This window comes from Nanorana parkeri, unplaced genomic scaffold (assembly GCF_000935625.1).
Source record: "Nanorana parkeri isolate BGI_ZX_2015 unplaced genomic scaffold, ASM93562v1 scaffold16, whole genome shotgun sequence".
Taxonomy (NCBI): Eukaryota; Metazoa; Chordata; class Amphibia; order Anura; family Dicroglossidae; genus Nanorana; species Nanorana parkeri.
In genome coordinates this window covers 3588430-3603488 of record NW_017306284.1, presented here as the reverse complement: position 1 = coordinate 3603488, position 15059 = coordinate 3588430, and the positions used below count along the sequence as shown (strand labels likewise).

Here is a 15059-nt window from a genome sequence, read left to right as displayed (position 1 = left end):
GTGCAGATTAGATATAACTCAAAACACTAATACTACACAAACTACGGAATAGGTGGCCTAATATTCTAAGCTAAGACCAACCTGTCTCCACCTCTGAGCCCTGTTCTTCAAAATCTTGGCATTCCTCATCTTCATGTTCACATGCAAAAGGAAAATGAAAGACATGCTCATGCCGTTACATAAAAAATAAACATGGGGTACAAACATTTAATACATCCACAACACAACATCGAAGACTTTGTTAGGCTGTTCATTTTATAATAAGCGAGTAGAACAAGGTTTTACACACTGAGAGTTCTGTAATCTCTGTACCTGAAACCAGGGCAAGATTGAAAGATTGGAAATGAAAAGCAGCCCTGGCATGTTTGATTGAACTATGCCAAAACTGTCAAAGTAAGGGCCTGTATTGGCAGAGATTTGTACAAGTCAAACCTGCTTCTCTTAATACAAGTCAATGAGAATGCAAAAGCAGCTTGAAGCAGCATAGAAGGAGGTAAATGCAGCTCAGATGGAGGTCACCTGAACTTGCCAATGGTCTCACAGTATCTTATACATGTCAAATGTAAGCAGAATCCACCTAAAAGCAAGCTGCAAATGCCCATTGACACTAGCCCTAGCTATGTTTGTTTATTGATACCACAGATGACTCTATCATTGTGGGTCTTAAGATCATCCACCAACCAGGCACAGGTATTACATGCTGATCTTGAATTTGTATCAGAGCAAGTGTTTTCCTCAGCCAATGTTCACAATATATTCTTATTGACAGTTCACAGAAATCAGGATGCAGAAATACGTTATCATGCACATTCCAATGGACTTACATACTGTATACAGATAACTTACAAGTGGCTTATTTGAAATGTTAAGCTTAACCTGTCACAACCATGTAGAGGGGTGAAAGAACATCCCCTGGCTCAGGTACGACTCAGCAGGGGATTAGACCTTGCCTAAAGCAGAACACCAGGTTGCAGTGATGATGCACCTCCAATGGGTAGGTCCATGACAGCCTGGGCTCAGAGGAAGTGAGTAAAATGATGCTGGAGTTCTCCTTCAACTTTTGCTCTTTAAAAATTATTCTCTCTCTGTAATTTCTAAAAGCCAGCTTCTCCATCTGAATGTTAGAGACTTCACTTACACATATGAGTGTTTAGCACAGAGACACGGGCTGTTGGTGTCTACTGACTTACTGGTCCTTGACCTCATGATTAGACATGGCAACAATTACAAATGTCTTATTTTTTCTTAGAGAATGGGCTTGATAACCCAGTTTCTAATCTGGAGAGCCATAGTATATATTTTGTCTTGGTCATTGCCAGAGACCTTCATGGCATGGGTAGCAGTGCAGAAAGCTTAGCTATCACTGGCATACCTTTGCCCACGCAAGTCCTACCGCTTTGTCAAAGTAGGGATACCTACAGCAGGTTGATGTCATCTGAAAGGGCATTTTCAATGCCAGATTACTGAAACATGGGTGAGAGACACACTGCACGTATTACCAAATCTTCCTACCTAAATAAAGGTTTTTGAAGGTGAATTATAGTTTTCCAGATCAACAACTAGTAAAGTTCCATGATAGCGGTATTTGTATGACCGCTGCATAATGGTTGAGTGGAGTCCAGTGAAGTATATAATGTGTGGTGCAGCAAAGGAAGTATGGTGGTCCAGAATATGTGACATACATTGCAGTGTATGGTTTATAGCTTTACACAGAATGCAAACTGCAGAGCAGTGCTTTCATTGTGACAGTCCAGTGCAAATATCATATAGTGCAGGGTATGAAGAGGAAAGTCTGCTTTTCCTCATACCCAATAAAACATTTCAGTCTATAGGCATGGTTATCTATTACTGTCAAAATCCATTACAATGTCTCTTCTCTGTAGCTATGGCAACCATTTGTGTACAAGAATTCCCATAAACCTGATCTTCCTGCATATAATTGTCTCACCACCTCTAACAGAAATCTGCATAGAGCTTGAGATAAAAATACTTACACCCTGTTACATGAAATGTGGCACCCCCAGAAATGTCCTTAGGTTTACTGTACTTTTATTTGGAAGATGGTGGCTGGGACCAGGCAGGATGATCCTAACAGGAAGACCCACTTTATCCTGAGGGTTCCCCTTCACATGAATTACTGGTTCTCTATTACATGTGTCGCCTCGGGGGTGATTTTCTGACTTGTTGCCACTGGTTCAAGATGTGATATTAAAGGAGAACTATGGGGTTAAGGCTTTTCCCCATAGTTCTTCTTAGGGTAACGGGAGGACACAAACTAGCGTCCTCCCATCACCCTGGGCTCAGTATAACGCGAGCTGCTGCTCGTGGTATACTGAGACGCCGCAGCTGAAGCGGATCCCGACAATTGTGCCGAGATCCGCCCAGCTGCGTGACTGACAGCTGGCTCTGCCTATCTAGAGGCAGAGCCAGCTGTACCCTCCCCCGTCCGTTGCGCCAGTCAGCGCTGGCGGATCGGGCGGGGAGGGGGGAATCCAGCCCCTCCCCTGTCACGGCAGAGAGCCGAGACAGGATCGAGAGGTGAGCGAACGCCGGTATGTGTTCGCTCACCTCCCGATCTACTGAGCCGACCTGTGACAGTCTCATTGTCACAGGTCGGCTAGAACTATGAGGTGAGTGAAAAGCACTCACCTCATAGTTCTCCTTTAAATAGCATACTTATGATCCTTTACATTATCTTTAGCATTTAAACTGCAAATGCAAACTTGAATAAGTGGAGTTTGCCCCAAGAAATGTGTTGGATAGAAACCATCATATACAAGATAATCTGTGATACATGACATGTCTCTATGAGATTGTAATGGGGCTCTTATGGTATTAAACCCAGAGAATTTATGAATGTTTAACAAATATTTTTTTTATACGTAAAAATTAAAATGAGATATTTTTATTCGTGTGTTGATAATAAATATGTGCATATCATTAATATATCCCTTTTATTCCAGTTTGAACTTTATATTGTTTTATGAAGGAGATATGCAGATAATTAATCATTCACTCTGAATCTTTAATCAACTTACACTGTTTCAGTTAAAGCGACACTAAACTCAGGAGTTAGATCTTAAAAATGCATCCAACTACCTTAACTAGTAACAAAAATGTATCTGATTTGTGTATAACTCGGCTGTAGATCCTCAAATCATTTTTGGATTGGTGCTGACACTGTCCTTCCTTCTGGAGGGTGGCTACTTTTGTTCCCCATGGTCCCTGTGTGTGTGTTGTAAAGTAGCCACCGCTGCAAGCTTGCTCCCGTGAAGGACTACAATCTCAATACAAATGAGTAAACAAAATGTAAGGTAGTAGTCCAGCACAGGAGCGAGCTTAGAGTACTTAGTACGACATTTGGAGCTGCACTGGTAAGCAATGGCAACATGTAATCAAATGTCCTTGCTGTTTCTTACTGATGTATGCTGGCAAACTAGAAAGACATATCAGATGACTTGCACTACATAATTTGAAAATTGTTCAGCTGGTGATAAAAAAAACAAAAAACATAAAAGATAAAGTATCCCCAGTAGTCTAAAGCGCTGGATGGTATGTTCCTTTAACTGCCACCCTTACTGCATCCAGCCCTCACCGCACCTCCTATCTAAATACCAACTTTCTGATTTGCATATGATGGTGCTTGGGCCTAGCACAGGTTGCTCAAGCATTGGGTGGCAAATCTATCACCTTCATATCCTTCACCTTTAAAAAAAAATTCCTAAGGCACAACCCAGAGTGGGACAGTGACATTAAAAATAACATCTGAGACCAAATGGTACCTACCATCCAGTGCTGGTTTAATATGTTTGTGAGACTACAGGGTTGCTTTAAATCCTATTTGTTAGCAAATCTGTCTTTGTGTTTGTTGATAATGCACTTCTATTTAATACCTCAACCTTACATTCCCCTTTAAATCACAAAAACAAGGCTTTAGGAGGATGGAACACGCCTGAGATCCATGCACAGCCAGATCATTTAGCACAGCAAAGAAAATCTAATAGGAGACAAACACTACCTGGAACACAAACAGCCTCAACAACACAAGGCACTGCCATTGACGTCATTAGAATAGCACAAACAACCGTCACATCTATAAATTGACTGTTTACCCATCACCGGGATGGAAAATGCAATATTTAGGTTGCTTAATGCAAGAAAACATAAAACATTCACCAACGATGAACATGCAATGTAAACGTTTAAACAATACTCAGTCGTGTTAATGATCATAACAAAAGTATTTTACAAGTTAAAGTTTATTTGCAACTGTAGTCTAGTTACATTTGAATTGAGGCTTTCCTGGCCCCCAGCTGTACCCCCACCAGTCTTATACTCTCCTACCCTCGATTCAGCAAGATGAGGCTGCAGATTGGCTATTCAAAACTTTGTAAGCTGGGACCACGCACATCATGCAGTACTACAGAGTTTGAACCCAGCTGGAGCACAAACTTTCCAATGTATTAAAAGGAGAGGGTGCATGCATGCACAGGTCTGGCTTCAGGGGCATATCTGCCGTGAGGCAAACAAGGTGTTTTCCGTGGGCGGCAGTTTTCAGGGGGCGGCAAAAATGCAGCCCCAAAACAGTTAGGCAGCCTGGCGGAGGAGGCGTCGGCGGAGGGGTCAAGAGATGCACAGGAGTCGGCGAGGAGGCGGAAGAGGCAGAGCAGCAGAAAGTCTCGGGTGGACTGTGCTGGATCTGTGGTGGGCTCTGTGGGGTCTTTGGTGGGCAGAGCCCACCACACATCCTGCATGGGTCTGTAGGGTCTCGGGGGTGTGTGCATAATATGAGGTGGGCTCCGCTGGGTAGGGGTGGAAACCCTACCTAGAAGTAAGCAAAGACCAAGTCTACAGGACAGCAGGGGTCAGAGCCCCTGTCAGATCCAAATCTAGTATAAATAGGCCCCTAAGTCCAAGAGGACCCTTATGCAGATGCACTGTTTACACAAAAGGTTATTCTGACCCTGAGAGCTAAGTGTTAAGGTAGAACCCAAATTAACCAATTACACTCTACCATGTACTGATCTGATTTCAGTAAAGTGAATTCTGCCTGGTTGCTACGCTTTTTGCACTTAGCGCTGTGCTCCTTGCACTGTTTATTAGAGTAACCTGGCAGGTTCTTCTATTTCTGCAATATATTTGGAAACTTGTAGGTCTACAAAGGCATCATTCATTATACTGTAAATAATGTGAGAACATATTTTTTAAATAATGTTTGAATGGATTTAAGGTAAGAAATAAGAATCCAGCATATCTCACGGGGCCAGGCAGCTGTTCAACATTCACTAAACTTTATTTGCAACATAACAAATGAAACCCTACTGCTCGGCTAATACATAAATACATGAAAATATTATGTTTGCTGACTCATTTCTCTGTTGCACACTATTGTAGCTATATTTTACAAGCGCTCTTGAAAATAAATTGCTTATGGAAATATCAACTGCCTGTGTGGAACACTCAGGTCTCAGCTGTAAAGTAAGCAGTGTTCCCCAATTTAATATAGAGAAATGCCTCTTTTAAACATTTATTACAATACCTTCAGCCGTGCCACCTTGTTTTTAGCAAGTGCAGGTGCTTTAGAAGGCTGAGAAGAATTGGTAGGGCAAAAATAGCAAAGTGTAAAACTGTATTACTTCAGGCTAACATTCAGCAATGGCCCAGCAAGTTGGTGAGCACTATGACACTGATAGATAAAGCCTGATATACTAAAATATGAAGTAAGGTAAAGCAAGGTGACATGAAGAGAGCCTGGGCCTGATTTACTAAACAATATCTAACCTCCCATGGAATAATGGGAAAATGTAGAGCTTCTTAAAGCAAAACCAAACTTAAAAAATACAAATATTGCAAAGATGTAGAGTCTTGAGATAGAATTGCAAATATTTACAGTTTAGAGAGAGAAGAAAATTTGTTTGTTCCAAAAAGAACTTAATTTATCTGTATGCTAGCAATTGTTTTTAAACTGTAGTCTACCTGCGTATCTGGGCCAGTGAAGTGTACACTCCTGGCATCTGTGAGATATTGAGATATTTTCCCAACAAATAGCAATACAATTTGTCACAAATCAGTGTGCCTCTCGTTCAGCAAAGTCTCTGGGATAGGTTTACACTGTATTTGCGACCAGTGTGTCTTGATTTCTAGGCAAATATCAAAAAGTCACCTGCACTCCATACAGCATATAGACCTTAACGGGAGATTGGTACTTGAAGTGACAACACGGGTGGCGCCATGTCAGATACAGTCCATAACAGAAGTCACCAGAACTCGAGGATACATGCAAGAAGTATAGGCACTTTTTAATTGCATTGCACTGCAGACTTTTCGCAGGGTCCCTTCTTCTGGACAACATAGTGGCTCTGAAACGTCGGCTGTATGACGCATGTGACAATACAATCAAAAAGTGCCTATACTTCTTGCACGTATCCTCGGGTGCTGGTGACTTTTGTTATGGATTTCTAGGCAGACAAGTGCAATAGTTTGCAAAAGTCTGAAACAGATTCATCACTGGAGAGACTATAAACAGAGGCTACCGCTCTGGAACGCACCACAATTGGTGTGAACAAGCCCTAATACTACTTTTATACTAATTCATTTTTGTTGCTAGGAAAAAATTAATTGTAAGGTAAAGGACTGGATCAAAGTAATCCATGCAATTTGTAGCTCAGTCGTTAAACAACTTTTTTGCAATGTCTCAAAGCTGCCTACAGACGGGGTTCAGGAGTAGGCAGACTCATGTCATCTCCTGCAGCTATTGCCGATTATGGTAGATCTCACAGCTGCAGAGAGAAGTCCGACAAGCCAGCCACATCAGCAACTCCGTAGATACATACACTTCTCAAATAATGAGAAGGATTTGTAGCCGCTGCAAATCTCTGCTACAAAGTTACTGCTGAAGCATGGCTCAAAAGTTACAATAGTGTTGTATCATTTCAGTTACATGTACAATTTATATAAAATATACAATGTGCCGTGACCACAAAGATCTAAAGTCGTAGCGATGGCAAATCCCTCTTGAAGCAGATTAGAGGGAAGTCAACAGCAGGTCAAATGTACCTGTCACTGGATTCTGTATGATCTCAGAAGCTTGTCAAACTGATGCCAACAACAGAAGCTATAAAATTGGGCCTGGAGAGCTAAAATCCGAGTGTCTGAACATTGCAGTTTAGGTAAATACTAAGAGGTGTATTTATAAAATGTTTGCAGAGCCATTCAGCTGACTTTTTGATTTGCACTGCATTATGGCCACTAGAAAAAGTCAAAGTCAGATGTTCGCAGAGAGAACAGCTCTGCAAACTTTTTATAAATTTACTTCTTAGACTTGAATGCTGAAAAATAAATACAAAGCTTTTGAGGATGCTATGACTGTGGCAGAGATGACCTCCACAACACTGGCTGGAATAGTAGGTCGATAGAAAGGCCAATGCATTATTTCAGTTGCTAGGTGAAGGTGTGAAAAAAGTGAAATGCTGGTGTTGACTTTATTTATCAATACAAGTGCACACACATTTATTCACAGAGCAGATATCTGAGCATGATATATTAGAAGAAGTGGAGACACATGACTTCTTATTCCACAATACACATTGATTAATCGAGGTAAGCCTAAACACTGCCTGCCATGCCTCTCTCTGGTACACATTCCTTCTGGGTGTCACATGGAGATGATAAATTATCTTACTAGCATGTCACATGGGAAAAGAAACAAGTCAGACAGTAATCAGAAATATGATCTCTAATACAAATGAGATTTAAAATGATAGCATTAAAAAATATATAAAATAGATTATTTCTTTAAACTGTAATACAGGTAAATCAGAGATAGTGTACCAAGAACATCGCTGCCATCTATAAATTGTTATGTGTACATAACTGTTATGGCGGCAGCCATTTTGTATGTGCTTGAAATATAACCTGTCAAATTACTACTATGGTTAGAATACATAGACACTTCACAAAAATCTATTCTAATGAATGTAACGAGGATCTTAAACCAGGTCTCCACTGCTCTAGCAACATGAAGTCTTCAGATATTTTTATAGAAAATAGATTAGGAAAGGGTTTGCTGCCCGCCAGGTCTTTAGGACTCCTGTCAAAGTGACACTAAACTCAGGAGTTAAAGGAGAACTATGAGGTGAGTGATTTTCACTTATCCTCATAGTTCTAGCCGACCTGTGACAATGAGACTGTCACAGGTCGGCTCAGTAGATCGGGAAGTGAGCGAACACATACCGGCGCTCGCTCACTTCTCGATCCTGTCACTGCAGAGAGCCGTGACAGGGGAGGGACTGGATTCCCCCCTCCCCGCACCGATCTTCCAGCGCTGACTGTCGGAACGGACGGGGGAGGGGGCGGGCACAGCTGGCTCTGCCTGTAAATAGGCAGAGCCAGCTGTCACTCACGCAGCTGGGTGGATCCAGACATAATTATTTCAGCTCGCGATATACTGAGCTTTGGGTGACGGGAGGACGCTAGTTTGTGTCCTCCCGTTACCCTTAGGAGAACTATGGGGAAAAGCCCTAACTCCATAGTTCTCCTTTAAATCTTAAAAATGCATCCAGGTACCGTAACTATTATCAAGCATGCATCTTATTTGTGTATCTCTCAGCTGTAGATCCTCAAATCATCTCTCAATTGGTGCTGACGTTGTCCTTCCTTCTGGAGGGTGGCTACTTTTGTTCCCCATGGTCCCTGGGTGTGTTGTAAAGTAGCTACAGCTCCAAGCTCACTCATGTGATGGACTACAAACTCAATACAAATTAGTAAACTAAACTTGAGATTGTAATCCATCACGGGAGAGAGCTTGGCGTGGTGGCTACTTTGCAACACACCCTCCAGAAGGAAGGACAGTGTCAGCATAAATTCAGAGATGATTTGAGGATCTACAGCTGAGTGATGCCCAAATAAGTTAAATTTTTGTTAATAGGTAAGGTACCTATTGCACCTGCCTGAATGCATTTATAAGATTTAACTCCTGAGTTTAGGGTCACTTTAAAGGCTAAGCTCAAGGATTCAGTCAAGCTTCTGCTATCATGTGTATATTGCTATAGTGATCCACTTGGGGTCAGGTGCTACAACAGCTTTGTGTCCTACGACCTCTAGCGGAAAATCAGTTTTAGCTCAGAAGACACAGGTGACAATTCCAGGTATACCAATCACACTTGCACTTGGATTTTGGAGTGAACTCTCCATTGGAGTCAACTCTCCACTGCTCTACTATGGGAAGCATTTGACTTTAAACACACTGTAATATGGCATTTCTATCTTTGCAGTCATTCAGAGACCTGCTGATGTAAAGACTGAATGGAAACTTGAACATACGTTATAAAATGAAAGATACCAAATGCATTGTACAATCAAGAACAATAGATCTTGCAATTCTGTAGCTAAATAACAATAAAAATACTGGACCTGGACCAATTGTTAATAATATAAGAGACATCAGCAATATGTTAATGAAACTATTTAATGTTTTCTTTCTATGCAAAACAGTTTTGTTAATCAAAAATCCTTTATTTTGTCTAAATGTACACTGTTTATAATATATGTATTATATAGTTTTAATAATGTACCTGTTACGTAATGATATAGGGGCAGCAATTTCTTGGCTGGGCCAAAGTCAAGAGAATCCAGCCAATCATCTCACATGGAGTTAGTGACATCAGAACACCAGATAGGTTGTATCTCGATGAATGTTACTCCAGCTCATCTAAGTTGATTGGCTAAAAATTTTGAGAAATTTCATTCCAAATATTGTGTGAATAATTTTACTTCAATTATTCATTCATGTGAAAAGCAAATTGCTGATTACTTTGAATGTCCAATTATGTGCAGACACTTTTCACATGGATGGATAACTGATGTCAAGTTTCACATGATTTGTTGTTACGATTCTCAATTCTTTTAGTAAATCAGTCCATTATATGGCTAACCCACCTACATTTATATAGAAATCATGCTCACTTTTAAAAAAAAAAGGTTTAAAAAGGACAGGTATGGTATTAATGATTATATCCGTTTAAAGGAAACCTGTACTGTTAGAAATACATGGGCCGCCATTACTAAATTTCTTGAAAAATGCTAGTTGGCGGGGTGCTTTCGGCTTCTCTGAGTCACTGTCTTGGAACAGCCAACTTCTAAACTTCTGAGCAGCACACTTCTTCCAGATAAGTCCCGGAGTATGGCTGCTAAGCAGCTAGCATTTTAAGAAGAAGAGGTTAGCAACACCACAGATGTTTTTTACTAGAATATGTATTTCATAAAAGTACGACTGGTCATAAAAAACTTTAAAATCATTTTGTAAGTTTTGTAATACTTTTTCGTCGTGTTTGGCATTAAATGAAGTAAGTTCTGTAACGTCTGCTGCAACTGCACTCTGTAATGTCCTGACCATCATTAACACCACAATCTTATTCTATATGGAAAACGACATGCAGTGACCAATTAAAATGTATTCACCAGGTTTAGGACTAAACTCCAGGCAAGTAGAGTAATACACAAATTAAATACATATATGTGTTTTGTTTCACCTGAAAAAAAGAAATTGCATTTCTGTGTAGAAAGTTTTCTGATCCAGACACCCTGTCAAGCAGCCCAGTGGGGTCCTAGACTTCCACTTACAGCAGCGGCATAGTTTGGTTAAGATTACACCTCAGCTACTATTTGGATAAGAAGCATCAGCACACTGATGAGTTCTTCCCTCTGCTCCACTCTCACTTTCCAATCAGAAGGCTGAATTGGACAGAGGACACAACTGTATACCTTCCAAAGTCTAAAATTGCAACTGGCTGCACAGGACTGTAAAAATCTCAGGAATGGGTGATTAGAAATACAAATCCTTTGGCAGGTAAGCAAGTTGAAATATGTGTATTGTATCTGTGTATTTAGGTGTGTGCCTAGAGTTTAGTTTCAACTCTTAAGTTAGACAAGACAGATCACATACAGCATGTGTATTTCAATAGTACATTTAGCTGTTTGCCTGGAGTTCAGCTTTAACTGCTGAAAACTAATTTGTAATATGACTTTTTTGATAAGACATTTTAAAGACCGATTATGATTCAAAATAAAGTAATTAATAGCAAACAATTCAATTTGACAGCAATAAAGCAAAATTGATTTCTACAGGGTCCTAGACTAAACCTCAAAATTGCTCCTTGCACTGCCCTCTGAATAAGTATGTATAATATTCAAGAATTTACTAAAGGAGTAATAACATTGTAAATAACGCGTCGCTGTGTTCACTTCAATCAGCTAATCATCTTGCACAATAGGGTATTAAAAGTAGTGATGAGGCTGGGCTTGATGCGAACCCAGTTCACCTGAGCTTGCCCAATCCCGCTTAAAACTGTGACTTCCACTCCCCACTCCCAGCTCATTTAGTGACGGCAGTTGCAACAGGGGCATTCCCCACCCCTTTGTTACATATAGCTGCGGTGAGAGGAATGCGCCTCTTCAAAATGAATTGGGCTGGGAGGAGGGGTAACAGTCACAGTTTTAAGCAGTCTTGGGTGAATTCAGGTGAACTGGGTTCAAACCAAGCCCAGGCTCATCACTAATTAAAAGTGAACACAGCTTTACCTTATTTACTTTGCCTTTAGCTCTGCAGTTTTTCATTACTGAAGAGCCCATGCTAAAATACAAAAAAAGCAATAATAAATATGCAGCATCCCATAGTAACCCAACTGAATTTGGGGTGCATTTATAAAGCAGTATTATGGACTTGCTCCAGCTTGGCCTGCTAAAATGTAAAAAAAAAAACAAACATACAGAAAACCCAGAACATTTATTAATCATGAGTAGAGTAATTCATGAGTAGTTTGCTTTGCAAAAGTGCTTAGCATTTTTCTTCAGCGCGCCAAAGAAAGCAAAGCCCCATTCATATCAATGACTAGAGACAAAACAAAAAAAGGCCAAGAGAAGGGAAACCCAGTCACATGATCTGTCAAAGTCATGTAACCAAATATCTCCTCCAAACACTCTTTGTTATCTGCAGTGTTTTGCAGAATTAGTTATAAAATGTGGGCGCAGTATGGAGGAAATACTGCGGAATCCAGTGTGAGCGGATAGCAATATCCACTCTCCAGTATGAATAGGCCCCTACGGGTTAATCACATCACATCTCATCATCTAATTAAGTTGAAGGCATTTGTCAAGTAATTATTTTGATGACTTTATGGTTTATATATTCAATGTGTTCTGTAAATTGCTTAGAGTAAATATTACACTTACTTCGGTCCAGCGACCCTTTCGGTGGGAGTTGCGGCAGCTGACGACCTCTGCGTCCTGCTAACGGTGTGCCTGACGGGCTTGTTTGAACAGAGCCAGTACGAGGATGTGCCCTACAAAACAAGTGTTTAGATAAGGCGCACAGCATTAAAATCTACTGAGTAAATTTCCAGACTAGCTGTTTTCCAGTTAAAATGTGAATAATGTTAGTCAGCATTACTTAAAGGATAAGTCCACCAAAAGCAGATGGCTTAGTTAGAGTCAAAGTCAGAGGGATGAGTCACCCACTGGATTTTTTTATATTTTTCAGGGATTCCAGTCACTATATCTTATTGCCAATGACTTTTGGCTCTGCCTCCCTCCATACAATGGAGGGTGGTCCTGGGAACTGAAGTGCAGAAATACTTCAGCTGGAGTCCTAGAGTACAGATAGAACAACCCAGTAGGTGATTTGACTAGCTGCCAGCCATCTAAAACTGAAATAGGATTTTTGGGCAAACTAACCCTTTAAGTCACTGATGAATCCAATGATGCAGAAGGATATGTCCATGGTCAAACAAACTACTGATATACATATATCATTTTAACTCTTATAGTGACATTGGCACAATTAAAGCACTGCAAGTGACACAGTAAACAGATAAGAGATAAGGTTGACATGTCAGCATAATATCGGATTGATACAATGAAGACAATTCCATCACACAGGTTAATACTTAATATTACTGGAAAAAAAAAAGCTGTTATGGCACATGATGGAGAAAAAAAATTAATAGATTTGTTAACATGGTGAATACAGTGGTGACACAGAATAACCATTATAAATCACATCAAGTATATTAACGGAAGAGTGCCCTCTGCATTATATTTAAGGTGAAAGAAGTATGTGCATTTAAAAATGTAAAAGGTAAATAAGCAGTATATATATATATATATAATCATTTTAATGCAAATAATCCTATCACTGTGTTTTAATGATTTAGGTATAGTCTGTAAATATACAAGTAATGCATTCCAGTTCGGGTATTTTTTTCCTGCAGTGCAATCATTCATATGTTTATTTACACATTGCAGGACCTAACACTGAGGTACCATTTAAGAGTGTCAAACCCATTTGTTAAGTCAGGGCTTAAAAAAGGGAGACACTACAGAGTTTTTTCAATGTAAAGTAAACATTTGTGGTAATGACACTGAAGAATGAAGCTTCATTCACACAAGCAGTGTACCTTAGTTATTCTGCAGTATGCAAAAACAAATATGCCATTGGGAATGTATGCCGTATTTTATATTTATTAAATCTATCTTTAAATGGGGAAATGAAATATCAGTTGCAGCCAGTTGACCTGTCTGGATTAAAGGAGAACTATGAGGTGAGTGCTTTTCACTCACCTCATAGTTCTAGCCGACCTGTGACAATGAGACTGTCACAGGTCGGCTCAGTAGATCGGGAAGAGAGCGAACAAATACCGGCGTTCGCTCACTTCTCGATCCTGTCACAGCTCTCTGCTGTGACAGGGGAGGGGCTGGATTCCCCCCTCCCCGCTCCTCCAGCGCTAACTGGTGGAACGGACGTGGGAGGGGGCTTGTACAGCTGGCTCTGCCTCTATATAGGCAGAGCCAGCTGTCACTCACGCAGCTGGGCGGATCCAGACATAATTGTCGGGATCCGCCTCAGCTGCTGCGTCTCAGTATACTGTGAGCTGTAGCTCGCGGTATACTGTGGCGTCTCAGTATACCGCGAGCTGCAGCTCGCGGTATACTGAGCTTAGGGTGACGGGAGGACGCTAGTTTGTGTCCTCCCGTTACCCTAAGGAAAACTATGGGGAAAAGCCCTAACCCCATAGTTCTCCTTTAATCCTTTTTAACAGACCAGAAACAAACATGCAGGCAATGCTGGGCTTTCACATTAGCAAGCCTAACATTCTCTGCAAAGTAAGTGCTATGACTGTACCTTACTATATATATATATATATGATTTGGTTTGTTGCCACTTAGTAATTAGTGTATATAAAGGTTACGCAGAAACCTAAAGTGGGTAATATTTCCCTTGAAAATTTTATATTGAACGTTAAAAAAAACTTTTCGAGGCTGCTACATGAAGGTTGGTCAGACCTAGAAATTGTTCATATTGTAAATTAAATAACCTGTTTAAAGCCCTGTTCAAGCTTTGTCAAAGCTGCATAAACAGTACAAATTGCAGGCTTCTTTTTTCTTAACAGTCCTATTTGCTGCAGAAAGGGTTAAAATGCAGCATGCTAGAGAGGCAGGACTGCTTCTCAACACAGAGCAGCGGTCCCCCTCCTGTGCTCCTAACAACAATGCTTCTCAGGTAGTGCTGACTAGAGTACTGGACAGAGAGGTGATGGACTGCTGGACGCTTAAAGTGACACTAAACTCGGGAGTTAAATCTTAAAAATGCATTGACGAACCCTAACCATTACCAAAAATGTGGTAAATACTGTGGTAAATCTAATTTGTGTATCACTCGGCTGTAGATCCTCAAATCATCTCTGAATTGGTGCTGACACTGTCCTTCCTACTGCAGGGTGGCTACTTGGTTCCACATGGTCAATGTGTGTTTTGTTAAGTAGCCACCGCTCCAAGCTCACTCCTGTGATGGACTACAATCTCACGTTTAGTTTACGAATTTGTATTGAGATTGTAGTCCATCATGGGAGCGAGTTTAGATAAGTGGCTACTTTACAACACACACAGGGACCATGGGGAACAAAAGTAGTGACCCTCCAGAAGGAAGGACAGTGTCAGCACCAATTCAGAGAGGATTTGAGGATCTATAGCCGAGTGATACACAAATAAGGTACAGTATTGTTAAT

General features: G+C 40.6%; 1 protein-coding gene across 1 annotated transcript in view; it reads right to left on the bottom strand.

The window, feature by feature from the left end:
* The window catches only part of RIMS2 (regulating synaptic membrane exocytosis 2), a 532133-nt gene that overhangs the window by 110331 nt on the left and 406743 nt on the right, over window positions 1-15059 (bottom strand). The window contains exon 22 of the mRNA XM_018559015.1: window positions 12229-12338. Within this exon, the coding sequence (XP_018414517.1) occupies window positions 12229-12338 (110 nt within the window). The remainder of the gene's footprint in view (window positions 1-12228; window positions 12339-15059) is intronic.